The 14,041-nt window shown below is 29.4% G+C and overlaps 1 protein-coding gene across 1 annotated transcript in view; it reads left to right on the forward strand.

The window, feature by feature from the left end:
* The window catches only part of LOC100200846 (E3 ubiquitin ligase Rnf121), a 36,389-nt gene extending 25,367 nt beyond the window's left edge, over positions 1-11,022 (forward strand). Inside the window, exons 5-7 of the mRNA XM_065812129.1 lie at positions 692-834; positions 1,660-1,761; positions 10,843-11,022. Coding sequence (XP_065668201.1) covers positions 692-834; positions 1,660-1,761; positions 10,843-10,963 — 366 coding nt within the window. The 3' untranslated portion in view covers positions 10,964-11,022. The remainder of the gene's footprint in view (positions 1-691; positions 835-1,659; positions 1,762-10,842) is intronic.
* The last annotated feature ends 3,019 nt before the right edge of the window (positions 11,023-14,041 follow it).

Here is a 14,041-nt window from a genome sequence, read left to right on the forward strand (position 1 = left end):
TGTTAAGATTTGCTAAGATTAAGTTTTTGTATTTTTTTTTTTTTTTTAGTTTTTATTTCTCTTTCCAGTTTCCAGTTTGTTTATTTTTAATTTTAGTTTAAGTTTACATTTGTATATTTAGCGCATTTTTTGAAAACGCTAACTTGAAACATGCAAGGAGCTGTTATCAAGTTGTAAAAACAAAATATTATATGCTTGCATTTTCTGAAAAGGCTTTATATATATATATATATGTATATGCATATGTATGTATATATATATATATATATATATATATATATATATATATATATATATATATATATATATATATATATATATATATGTATATATATACATATATATATACATATATATATTATATATATATATGTATATATAATATATATATATGTATATATATATATATGTGTGTGTATATATATATATATATATATATATATATATATATATATATATATATATATATATATATATATATATATATATATATATATGTATACATATATTTTAATAACAGTAATTTATAATAAATAGATTTTATAAAGTTTTAAGAATGTGCAAAAATGTGAAATTAAGAACCTATTAAAATGTAGTTGTATATAAATGTTCTTTATTTTCTTAATGGAATGTTAATGAAGCTTTTTGTATACTTGTGCTCACCTAATTATACTTGATTTTTATTTTCTAGTACTTTAGTGAAAGTGGGTTACCCTCAAAACGTCTCTTACCAAATATATGTTCGGTATGTGGGCTAGAATTAACGTTATCTAATATGGAGGATGTGGAGGAAGAAAATAAGGAAAAAACTTATAAACTCTCTTGTGGTCATTTGTATCTTTTTACTAAATGCTGTTTTTTCATGTTAGTTTTTTTTTTTTAATTCAAGTTTATTGCTTTATTAGAAAAAGTAAGTAAATAATAATTAGTAGCAACTAGTTAGTAGAATATAAATAAAGTTAATGCAGTAGGAAAAAATTATAAAAAAAAAAAGTAAATATTTTGCAATATAACACTAGCCGCAAATTAATTCTAAAAAATAGTTTTTATAATTTATAACTGTGGGTAAGGGTAGGAGGAACTCATAAACCTCAGATGATAGTCCTCCTAGTGGTGAGGAACTTGTAAACTTTGGATGGTAATCCTCCTATTGGTAATATTACAATAATACACAGCCTGATATTCTGCATTGTAAAAAACTGTTTTAATTTTTTAGTGTAATATTTAAATTATATTAAAGATATTTAAGGCCCCATGTAAAACTACTACAACTTTATGTATAAAAATTTTATGCTGCACAAGGAAGTTAATTTTATCAATGTTTGAATTAAAGTGGCAGATTTTCATCTTGATGAAGAATTTGCTATGCAAATGGCAGGAAAAAAGATTAACATAATATTGAAGTGGTGATTGAAGTTAGGAAATAATACATTTAAGTTAAATCAGCATCTGCTTATATTTTGTGTATATTTGTTTATACACTCACATGCATATATACATGGGTATGAATTAACAATTCTTTTGAGAACATGATATGTACTGATAACAGAAAAATTAATATTCAAGTTTAGCTAAGTTATTAAATATCTCTTATTACATCATGTTATCAAGAAAACATGGTTAAAATTATGCATATCGATTTTCTTAACTAAAATGTAGATTTCATGAATTTTGTATTCGTGGTTGGTGCATTGTTGGGAAGAAACAAACCTGTCCATATTGTAAAGAAAAAGTTGACCTTAAAAGAATGTTTAAAAATCCGTATCTTTTCTTGAAAAATGTTAACAATCAATTGTGTTTATGTATTTATTTATTTATGAATAGTATGATACACATATACATAGTACATGTACTTGACTAATCAAAAATTACAATGCAATACAGTGATTACAAACCTTATTTCAGTATTATCTATTCCATCATCAGTGTTATATAATAATAGTAAATTAGAATAATAAATGAAATATGCAATAGATAACATTCATGTTGCACATTATGAGGCTACTTGTAGTTATAACCCTCTCTCAACTCTATAACTCCAAAACAGGAACCTTGATGAACAAGGCCGCTGCGCGGAGAAACAAGTTGATAATATCTAACGATGTATGTTATATATTAGTTTTACTTGTGACAAATATTGTTTTTATTACATAGCTAAATGTGCACATATACATATTTATTATATGCAAATTATGATGGAGATATTTATTTTACTATTTTACATAGATAAGAGATGTTTATTTTAAACCTACTTCTTCCAAGAAATTAATTCATTTATTTCTTCCACTGTCTAATTGCTATTATTTTGATAAACTTCCTTCACTCTTGAAGAGTAGCTTGTTGAGATAAAAAAAAAGGAAATGTGCATATAGACCTTTTCATAAATAAATGTCTGCAAAACTCAAAATAAGGCTTAAGATGTACATCTTCATTTCATAGGTAAACAAAGCAAATGACTTCTAATAGTAAATCCTTATGGTGCAAACAATATGGTATCTATAATTGCTTCAATTAAAGCTATCGAATGTAGATAGCAAAATGTGCCTGACATTAAATTCCTTCATTTTCTAAAAAAAGTTTAAGTTTGGTGCTGTTTAATATAGCAAAAGAATGTTTTGCTTTATCAAATTGTAAAATAAAAAAATATAAAGCTTTAAATAGTTTTAATATTAGTGATTCATTGCAACTCTCCAACTTGCATTTTAGGCCAAAGTACATTTTAAGAGCTGCTGGAGGTGCCAGATGCACTTTTAAAAAAGGTGCTATACCATCTCTTCACAGCTGGGATAACTTCAAAGCTGGTAAATATAAAAGGAAACCACCAGCATTTAAACAAAAAAAAGTTTTGTGTTGTTGTTCCTAAAATAAGTAGCTGCTTAAACACTCATTCATAACAAAATAAAAAATCAAAGAATCTAAAAAGTTTTTTCTTTTTTTTAAATTTTGAAAAGCGCATATAACATTACCACTGGTATCTAATGATGTTGCCATTAAAGATATATTGAATAACAATTTAAAAGATACCATCACATATTATATGATTTATAATGATTTTGAAAAGATAGAATATATAACATTTTTATTGGTGCAAGATAATGTTGCCACTAAAGAATACAAAATAAAAAGGTTATAATAATTTGATTATTTGTTTATAATTATTTTGAAAAGGTATAACATTACGGTTGCTACTAAGTGTTGATGCCACTAAAGAATATAAAATAAAAAGGATGACACTTTATAAATTTATGAAATTTAAACTTGTAATGAAAAGATACCAAAATTGACAACAAAATAAAAATAAGATAGTTACAAAATAATCAAATATCAAACAAATAATCATAGATTCTTAAAAGTTTTTTCTTTTTTCATATGAAAAAATACTGAAATATACACAGGGTTTCTAAATAGAAAATGATGCAGTTTCATATTTCTTTACTTTTTAGAAAATGAAGCAAACATTATTTTACACAATAGCATTCACAAGAAAACAAATGTAAAAGGAGAAATCGATTTTGTTGCCATTAGATTTAAGTGTATATTTTTAATCATTAAGCATCAGATGAGTTCTTGAATAGTACAAAAGTCCTAATATGCAGCTATTCTTGAAGATATTTCTGAATACAGTTATTATTTGAATCAAGTTATAGGAAAGTTAAATTTGCAAATTGTCGGTTCTTATATTGCTTTTGGCTTGAAATGTGGAAATGCACTATTTGGTTTATGCACTATTCTGGACATTCTGAAAATAGGGCTTGTTTATAGTGTAAAGAATATTTACATTAGATTCAGGAAAATATATATATGTATATATATATATATATATATATATATATATATATATATATATATATATATATATATATATATATATATATATATATATATATATGATATATATATATATATATATATATATATATATATATATATATATATATATATATATATATATATATATATATATATATATATATATATATATATATATATATATATATAATCTTTGAAAGTCAATTTCATTGTTATGCAAAATTCAATAAATACAAAATGCGTATAAACTTTTTTAAAAAAATATTTTTTTTTGTTTTTATTTTATTATATATTATTCAATATTAAAACTTAGAAAATATTATCGATAAAAAATATTATCGATAAAAACTTAGAAAAGAATTTAAAAAACAAAACATGAAGTTATATTCACATTAGCTCCAAATTTAAATAATAAAAAAAATATATTCTGCAACAATAAAACAAAACCCAGGCGTCTACCAAATAAAATGTTCATGCAACTCTATATGGATTGATGAAACCAAAAAGAAAATTATTTCAAGATGTATTGAGCACCAGAAAAATAATATAAACGGAAAATGGGCCAGTTTCGGTGCTACGGAACATTCCAAATCATGCCAAAGTACGTTTGACTGGTTACATCCCAAAACCATATCAATTGCTTCAGAATATCATATTCGAAAAATTCGAGAATCCCTAGAAATAAACAAAGCTAAAGTTCAAAAATAGTTGGGAAGTGGCAAAAATATTTTTTTTAAGGGGTAAGCAGATTCAATCTGTTGACCAGCCACGCACCTTTCTTCATCTATTAGGCTGGCGCAGATGTATTTTTAATACATTGTTTCCAATTTAGGATGCTGAATGCTGGATCTTTTTGACTCAATGCATGGGTTTTGCTTGTGTCTCTGTTTTTATGACTAGGCAACTCATTCTATTATCTCCTAATGAGGGTACAGCTCTAAAACTCAGTTTTATGGTTCTGAGGCCGGCTGGTAGTCAGGTTTCCCGAACTCGTTGGTAGCTCTCAGAGAGGCCGATTCAATCAACAACAGAAAAATATCAAAGTATTAACAGTGCCATGTTGCCGTGGATGGTGTCCCTGTTCGTACTTTTGGTGTGTTGAGGCCACATTTAGAGCCCTTTGTTACGGCTTAGGGTTTATTAATAGTAGTGAGGCAATTTCTTGGGCTATTGAATAGTGTACTGAATACTGTCTATGCTTTGAGTCAAGTTCTTCAACAAATTTAAAAATGAATAAAGTACCAAAAACTGTAAAACACAAAAAATCATCATCACCAAGTTCTCTAAACCTATCATTCACTAATATTCGTGGTCTTCGAAGTAACTTTTTTTCTGTTGAGTCTTATCACTTGCAAAGTTCACCAGACCTACTTGCTCTTTGTGAGACTAATTTGAGTTCAGCTGTCTCATCTTGCGATCTTAGTGTTGATGGTTATCTTCCTTTAATTCGTAAAGACTCCAATAGTCACATGCTTGGCCTGGGCATTTACATTTGTAAGAATTCATCCATTTGTTAGGAAACTTGGTTTGAATCCACAGACTATTCTTTCATGTGCTTTCATTTAGCACCACCTCACTCTATTGCCTTACTTATATCGCTCTCCTTCATCTCAAGACTGCACTCTTTTTGATGTTATTTCTGATTAAATTGACCAAGTCCTCTCTCTTTATCCATCAGCCAATATTGTTGGTATTGGTGACTTTAATATTCATCGCACTGAATGGCCTGGCTCTGTTGTCAGTGACTCTGCGGGCATTAAAGCCCACAACTTTTGCCTTTCTCAATCTCTAACTCAAATAGTCAACTTTCCAACTTGCTTTCCAGACAACCCGAATCATTTACCTTCTCTACTTGATTTATGTCTTTTTTCTGATCTTAGTCAGTGCTCAGTTTCTCGACATTCACTTAGGTGCTTTTGATTACGGTTTAATCTCTCTATAACTATTATCTCATTCTTCTTTATCATCTGAATCCTCCTATAATTGTACCTCTTTCAACTACCTTAAAGCTGACTGGGACTCTTTCTGTGATTTTCTTCGTGACAGCCCTTGGCTAGAAATCTTTCGTCTTCCTGCTGACAATTGTGCATCTTACATAACTTCGTGGATTCAGGCTGGTATAGAATCTTTTATTCCCTTTTGACGATTTCAGGTCGAACCTCACTCTTCTCCATGGTTTTCCTCAAATTGTGCTGCTGCAATTTCCGATCGAAACTATTACTTCCATATCTATCAGCAAAGCAATTCTCAAGAAAATAGACGTCTGTTTATTACTGCTAAAAACCATTGTAAAAAGGTTTTGTCTGACGCCAAAGCTCGCTATTCTCAGGTCATGAAATCTTGTATTTCATCACAAAAATTAGGTTCCTGTGACCTCTGGAGAATCTTTAACAGTATCAATAATAAGGGCAAATCTGTTATTCCACCTCTCTTGTATGGTTCAGAATTGTTTGCAAAGAACTTTTCATCAATATCATCTCTTGATTTCATTAGTTGCATTCTACCTGATATAGCCGTCAAACAGGTTGATCCATTACTTGACATTCGCATCACTAAAGCTTCTTTATCTAAAGTGATTTCCTGCTTAGACTCTTCTGCAGCTTGTGGTCCAGACAACATACCTGTTATAGTCTTACAGAAGTGTTTTCCGGAGCTGTTGTCTATACTTTCAAAACTATTGAACAAGTGCTTACCAGAGTCATGTTTTCCAGCCTGCTGGGTAGCGGCATCTGTTATCCCTATTTTCAAAAATTCTGGAGAGCGATCTGACTCGTCTAACTACCGTCCCATTAGTCTTCTTCCTATCATAAGCAAGGTTTTTTAATCTTTAATTAAAAACACTTAATCTCTCAAATTGAATATAATAACTTACTTTCTGATCGTCTATATGGATTTTGATTTTTTTGTTCTACAGCTGATTTGCTGACAGTAATAACCGATAAGTTTTATTGTGCATTAGATAAAGGTGGAGAGGTTAAGGCAATCGCTCTTGACATTTCAAAAGCTTTTGATAAAGTTTGGCATGCTGGTCCTCTCCATAAGCTTTTCTTTTACCGTGTATCTGGTAACATCTTTAAGATTATTGAATCCTTCCTTTCCAATCGTAGTATAAAAGTTGTCCTCGATGGAAAACATTCATCTTCATATCCTGTAACTTCAGGGTTCAATCCTTGGCCCTATACTCTTTTTACTTTACATTAACGACCTTCCAGATGTTCTTACATTTAAGGTGGCATTGTTCGTTGATGATACTACCATTTATTAACAAAAGTATTAACAAGAACTGCTTTAAAATCTGTAGAATTGCAAACAGAACTTAGTTTTAGATGTAAACTAATGCTACAAAAACAGTTATTAAAAATTCGCTCTGCAATTGTTGGAAATAAGAATACTCATTGTGGTCCTGATATCTTATCTGGATTTCCAATGGCGGGCATTGCACAAGATATTGATACAGCTTACTTTGGAATGAAAAAAGAGGATTTAAGAGAAAAGACCTGTATTTTTAACGAAGATGTATTTGATTCTATTTTAAAGGCAGTTTTTGATATATTTTCAGAATATGACCAAGAAGTTTTATTAGTATGCAGTGACAGTAGTTAATCCTCTGAAGGCAGCAATAGTAGCAGTTTATCAGATATTATAGAGGGTTTGCATGCAAATGTTACAATGGACTTAACTAACGAATAATTTTAGAAAAAAACATGTGTATTTATACTTTTTAAATAATACTATTGAAATTGCTTGTCCAAATTTAATTTAAAAAAAACACCCTAGCACATTTATTGATGGTTAGGTTTCATATATCATGGGCAAAAATATTTTTGAATACTTTTGTGTGATATCATAAAGACTTAAAATGCACACATTTACTACATTAAGAGGTAAGGAAACCTCAGAAGATTTTGACCTTTTTTTTGGTAATGGTAAAATGTTTGTTTTTTTAAGCAATAAATCATCGTGATCTTTGCATTGAAAATCAAACTTTCTTAGCTCCTCCATTTATTAAAAACTGGATACTATGTTGCAATAACAGAGTACACAAAAACTTGTGATATATTTCTCAAAGCTCCTCCATTTATTGAAAACTGGATACAATGTTGCAATAAAAGAGTACACAAAAACATGTAATTGTATAAAAAGCAAAACAAAATGTTTGAATTTAATAAATTAAACTTGAATTTAATCTGACTGAACTTGGCCACTACTTACGAGTAAGAAAAAAAAAAAGATGAAATAATAATTATCTTTTTAAATCTGCAATCAGAAAAAACATTAATTTGAAAGTACAAAATACGGGTTTACAAAATATATTCGACGTATATTTAAATTTGGAAAAATGGTTTACAATTGGTTGAAAATAGTTGATGATTGATTTTTAAAAAGTCTATTACCCCGTCCTTAAACCTGCGAAACGTAAATATATTTCGCCATTATTAATTTTTTTAAATAACCAAAGTTTTCTCGTCTGACTTCCCAAAGTTTACGGGAAAAAAAAGTCAGACGAATTATCGTCTGCTGATGACGCTGTTCACAATAGCAAAATATCGAATAATATATATTAAAATAAAAACAATAAAAAAACAAATATGTATTTTTTTAAAAAGGTTTATACGCAGCCGTATTTATTGAATTTTACATGTGTGTGTGTGTATATATATATATATATATATATATATATATATATATATATATATATATATATATATATATATATATATATATATATATATATATATTTCATAAACAAGACAAATTTTTTAATTTGTATAACCATTTTATTAATAAAAAAACAAATGTTTCGACTAGTCATCTTCAGTTAAAATCAAATATTTAAAGTTTTTTTAAGTAGCTATAAAGTTGTTTACAAAAAAAGATACAAAATGTACAAATTAATAATAATCTAATTACAAAATTACAATAAAATCAATTAAAAAGTTTAACATGTCTTACCAAAGAAATAGGAAATAACAAAAGAATCGCTCCTCTTACAGACTCTCTGGTGATGAGTTAGACATCCTTAAAAATGGTTTACAGTTTTTAATTCCACCAAAATATCTTAGACGTATTGATATCTTTTCTTCTTTCAAACCATCTTTTACAAACAAAATTAAAAATAATGAAGATTCAGGGAAACTTAAAGCAGAGGTTTCCTATCTAGCAAAATCTTATATTTATAATTAACATCCTTCTCAGGAAACTCTGCAAAAACATGAAATACTGAAAAACTTTCTAGCAATTTGGATATTATTATTTTAAAACTTGCTAAAGGTAACGGCGTTGTCATATTAGATAAAGAAATATACGTAAATGGTAATAAATGTAAATGGTGATATTAATAATATTAAGCAAAATTTAAACAACTTAAGATTTTACCACAAATAGAGAAATTCAACTTCAAATTTTTTTAAAAGAAACGAAAGGAAAAGGTTTTTTTAATAATTCTAAATATAACAAAATTTATCATCCTGCTCTATGGACTTCCAAAGATGCATAAATTAAATTCTTCTGAGACTACCATAAACTCTAGACCCATTGTATTATCTATTGAAACCTATGATTACCAACTAGCCAAGTTTTTTAGAGATTTACTATCTCCATTATTAAACATTGAGTTTTATATAAAAGATTCATTTTTCTTCGTAAATGAAATAGTCAAGTCCGATCTCCACAAACATTTTTCAATATCATATGATGTAACTAGCTTATATACCAATGTTCCGCTTCAAGAAACCATTGAAATTGGAGTTAATTTAATTATGCTTCATAATAAAAACAGAGAGCCTAATTTTTGAGATGTTATATGAGATTTCATGACCTGAGAACGGCAGGCTTTGGCGTTAGACAAAACCTTTTTACAATGGTTTCTAGCAATAGAAAACAGACACCTGTTTTCTGGAGAATCGTTTTGCTGATAGATAAGAAAGTAATGGTTACGATTGGAAATTGCAGCAGCACAATCAATTCGTCAGTTACCACTACCATTTTTTTTTTAAAAAAACCTATTCTGGTCTTCACACTAACTGTTATAATTTCACTCCATTCTTTAACATTTGTAGATTTAGAAATTATTATTTAATGCTTCAATTTTCTCAGTTGAAAGTCTATCTAGACACGTACCCCATCAATTGTTTTGAATTGATATTTACCAGTTTACATTTTAAATATTCAGGCAAGTAAAAGTGGGAAATATATATTCAGGCAAATAATAGTGTAGTTGACTTGAATAAGTCAACTATACTACTCTCTGTGCTTAATACAAGGTTGGGTAGCAATAGAAGGGTGGGTTGGAATTCCAGATTGTCCAGATCTAACAAATAGGTATGTGGGAATTTTTATTTTTATCATTAAGTATATATTATCTAGTTTTTAAAACCGGTTTTCAATGGAAGTTTATTTAATTTTAGTATAAAATTTCTAATTAAGTCACAATTTAAAAAAAAATAACTATTTCATGTGCAAAGATTTTATTTATGTTAAGATTATGACGTTCTTCTTTTAAAATAACATAAAACTAAATATTAAAAAATTAAATGGAATATTTTTTTGTTCACATTAACAGTACAACCTAAGCCTCAATTTGATTGACGGATGGTTATTTATAAAAAGGTCCATTATATTCGACATACAATCACAAGTGATTGTATGTCGAATATAACTCCTGCACTCAAAAAATGAGTGCAGGAGATATAAGTTTTTTATTTATTTATTGGGAGACGGGTAACTAAAATTTAACATGGTAGAATAAACCTCTGAGTCATGAAATCTTTTTACTATAGTTAACCACCATTGCTATATCACTTTAACGCATAGTCTTAATCTGTTACACGAAAATAAACGCAGAATATTTTAACATTTGGCGTTTAACTTTGCAACGTTTTTTTATAATGTAAGTAAGAAGACATGTAAGTTTGAAGGCTACTTATTTGTTGGTACAACGTGAAGTTACAAGAAGCAACCTATTCACTACAAATACAAATTTATTAACGATGTTTTTATTTCATTCTTTAACTATATAACTAATTCTCATAGATGGGAACGACCACATCTATTGTTTGGTCAACTTCTTGATTGGATTCGCTACTTTGTAGTATGGCTTCCAATTATTGTAGTTAGTGTTCGCGGAATCAATTATATGCTTGGGCTGGAGTAGTTATGTAAATTTTTTTAACCAATGAGACAAAACAAATATAAAGTTTGATATATTCATTAGATTTTTAGTATAAATTTATTTAATTATTTAAAGTGTAATTTTCCAACGACCAGAATTTATTAATCCAATCCTTTCATGTATAGTTAATATCTAATTTTCATTTAAATTTTAGTTCAATTTATAAAATTAAGCTCAAAAATGGTTTTATTAGGAGGCAGCTATTCTTAGAATTTTTGTAAAATTTTTAGTATTATTATTTCATTATTATGTAACTTTTTTTTTTTTTTTTTTTTTCAGCTTTCTTATCTGCAAAAAAATATTTTGTGACAAATTCTCGCTTCATTTTTATTATTGGTAAAGTTAATTAAAAATTCGCGGTGACGCGTATAGCAACGACTTGCTAAATTGTTTATTACTGTTTCAAGTAAAAATTTGGTATTTATATCCTTATTGCTATTAGTTTCTCTCTTCCTTATTATCACGGTTTGTAAATTTGGGGTCCTAATATCAATGACGTACCCTATGAAAATCCTTTTAGTTGGTAAGGTGTTTTGAAATCCCTCATTAACATCCAAATGGAAATTTTTATCTCTAAGTATTTATAAACTAAATGATCTAAATTCGGACTTTGTCAGTGCTAATTTCATACAGTAAACATGCTCTGTGAAAAAAATTAATAAAATAAGAAATGTTGCCAAATATTTAAGTATTAATTATTTTTATAACTTTTTTCAAAATTTGAATTATTACGTTGATTCAAGAGCATTTTTGAAAGCTCGAACCTTGTGTCCGTATCCAGAGTTTTTTCTGGAAGAAGCAGTTGTACAAAACAAAGAAAATTGTAAACAAGATTTTTGTGAATATATTTGTTAAGTTTGAAGATGCCAACGTTTGCAAAGACCCATGAAGAATCCAGAAAATCTGTTTGGCATTTGCATCAAAAAAGGTGAGCAAGAACTGACCAACTACAAATCAAAAATCCTTCAACAAATCCAGAAAGATCTCGATTTCAATGATGAGAGAATGCCTTTAGCAACTTGTATCTCATGCCGATCTCAGGTCGGAAAGCTTTGAGATGGGAAAACAACCGTTGTGCCAAAACTTTACCACTTTGAGACAATTTTAATCAAACCTGCAACTCGTTTTTTCCAATGTTTGTGAGTGTTTACTCTGGCAAATTGCTAAGCTCAATGGAAAAGAAAAGCACCCATTCAGCAAATTCTAAGACTCAGAGCCTAAACTCCCACAGCAGGCTTCTCAAAGTCCTGAAAAACGTTGCACAAAGTGCTTGTCAATTATTGGACGTGGGCTTCCTCACAGAAACTCGCCATGAAAATCTGAGGAAAATCGCAGCTGCGGATCCCGTAGGAGCAGAGCAAATTGCATCAGCAGTTTTGGCCTCTAAAAGTGCCTCTCCAAATGGAACCATCAGGCTTAGTCAATCAAATGAAAGATGTTGTCTATGAGAAGAGGTATGCTGTGCTGATTTGTTATTGTTAATTTAATTTAAAAAAACGTTTGAACTTGTCAATCAAATATTTTAATAGGGCTAAATAAGGAGAGGCAAAATTAAAGTAAATTAAAAATGCTATTTCAATATTCTTAACTGATTCTAATTTAATTTACTTAAAAAATATTCTTATTATATTTTGTTCTAAATTAAATTCTCAAATCTTTATCTAGTTTAATCACTTGATTGATTTTGAACTTTCTATTTTTGTTGTTTAGGTCCATCATCAGCTCAGCAACTCTTTATAGAACCTCTTACAACGGAAAATATGGTTCAAATACAGCAGAATACTGGATTGTCCAATGGAGTGCGAAAATTTTGCTCAGCCCTGAATCAAATTAGTTGCGTAAGATTGGTGGAGCCAAGTTTCCTTCTAAAGTTTGCTCAAGCTGGCCAAAAGCTTCATGATCAGTTTATTGTCAGCAGAGGAAACGCCACCAAAAAGCCCAGTTCAGAAAACTATCAAACTGATGTCTCAACTCTCAACCAAAGCAACAAGTGTGAAGCAACAAATCCTGATAGCACTTGCACAAAACACTTCAGAGAGCTACCATAATGCGAAGGCTATTTTAAATCTCATTCAAGTTCAAGAAGAATGTTAGAAAGATTCTCTCATCATTTCTTGCGATCTCAAGTTGGCAAACGTTTTATGTGGAATACAGTCTTACAGCAGCAAGCATCCATGTTGTAAGTGTGATGCCTCATCACCAAATCTCCAAAACTGTGGCCACCTGAGAACTTTTGGTGAGATTAGAAGACAACATTCCGAATTCATCAACCTAGGAGGAGATTTGAGAAAATCAAAGGACTTCAAAAATGTTGTTCACTTGCCAATACTCGATTTTCCAGATGACAAGCTCGTCCTTGAGGCTATCCCACCGATGGAACTTCATTTGCTACTTGATGTGGTAAATCACTAGATTAAAACTCTTTGTGACCTTAGGCCAAGAGGCAAGGAATGGCCCTCATCACTTCACATTCCCATTCAGCCTTTCCATGGTGATCAATTCAATGGGAATGACTGCATGAAGCTCTTGAGAGGTGTGAGCAAACTCCAACTGCTTTCAGAAAGGGAAAATTTTGCTTAATCTCATGGCTTCATTCAAACACTTACGTTATTCAAGAATGTTGTGACTTCTTGCTTTGGCCAGAATTTAGACCCTGACAACGAATCCAAGATTGTTCAATTCCAACAGAGCTACATTAAACTTCCGATTTCAGTTACCCCTAAAGTGCATGCAGTGTTTTTCCATGTGCCTCAGTTCATTAAGACGAAAAAAATGGGATTGGGCCTCTTCAGTGAGCAGGCAACAGAAGCCTTGCACTCGAACTTCAAGGTTTATTGGGATAGGTACAAACGAGATTCTTCCCACCCTGATTATGCCAAGCATCTCCTGAAATGTTTAACTGAGTATTATAGCAAGAAAATCTTAACTCTGCACTAGAAAGATTTTTTACATAATTTATTTCAGAAAAAAAAGTTTGAAACATTTGCTTTCCCATGTGTCTTTCCTTAAAGAGTATTCTAATCAATTATCAGGAAAAAAATTGTTATTTATCTTGTAAGT

Source organism: Hydra vulgaris, chromosome 12, assembly GCF_038396675.1.
Source record: "Hydra vulgaris chromosome 12, alternate assembly HydraT2T_AEP".
Taxonomy (NCBI): domain Eukaryota; kingdom Metazoa; phylum Cnidaria; class Hydrozoa; order Anthoathecata; family Hydridae; genus Hydra; species Hydra vulgaris.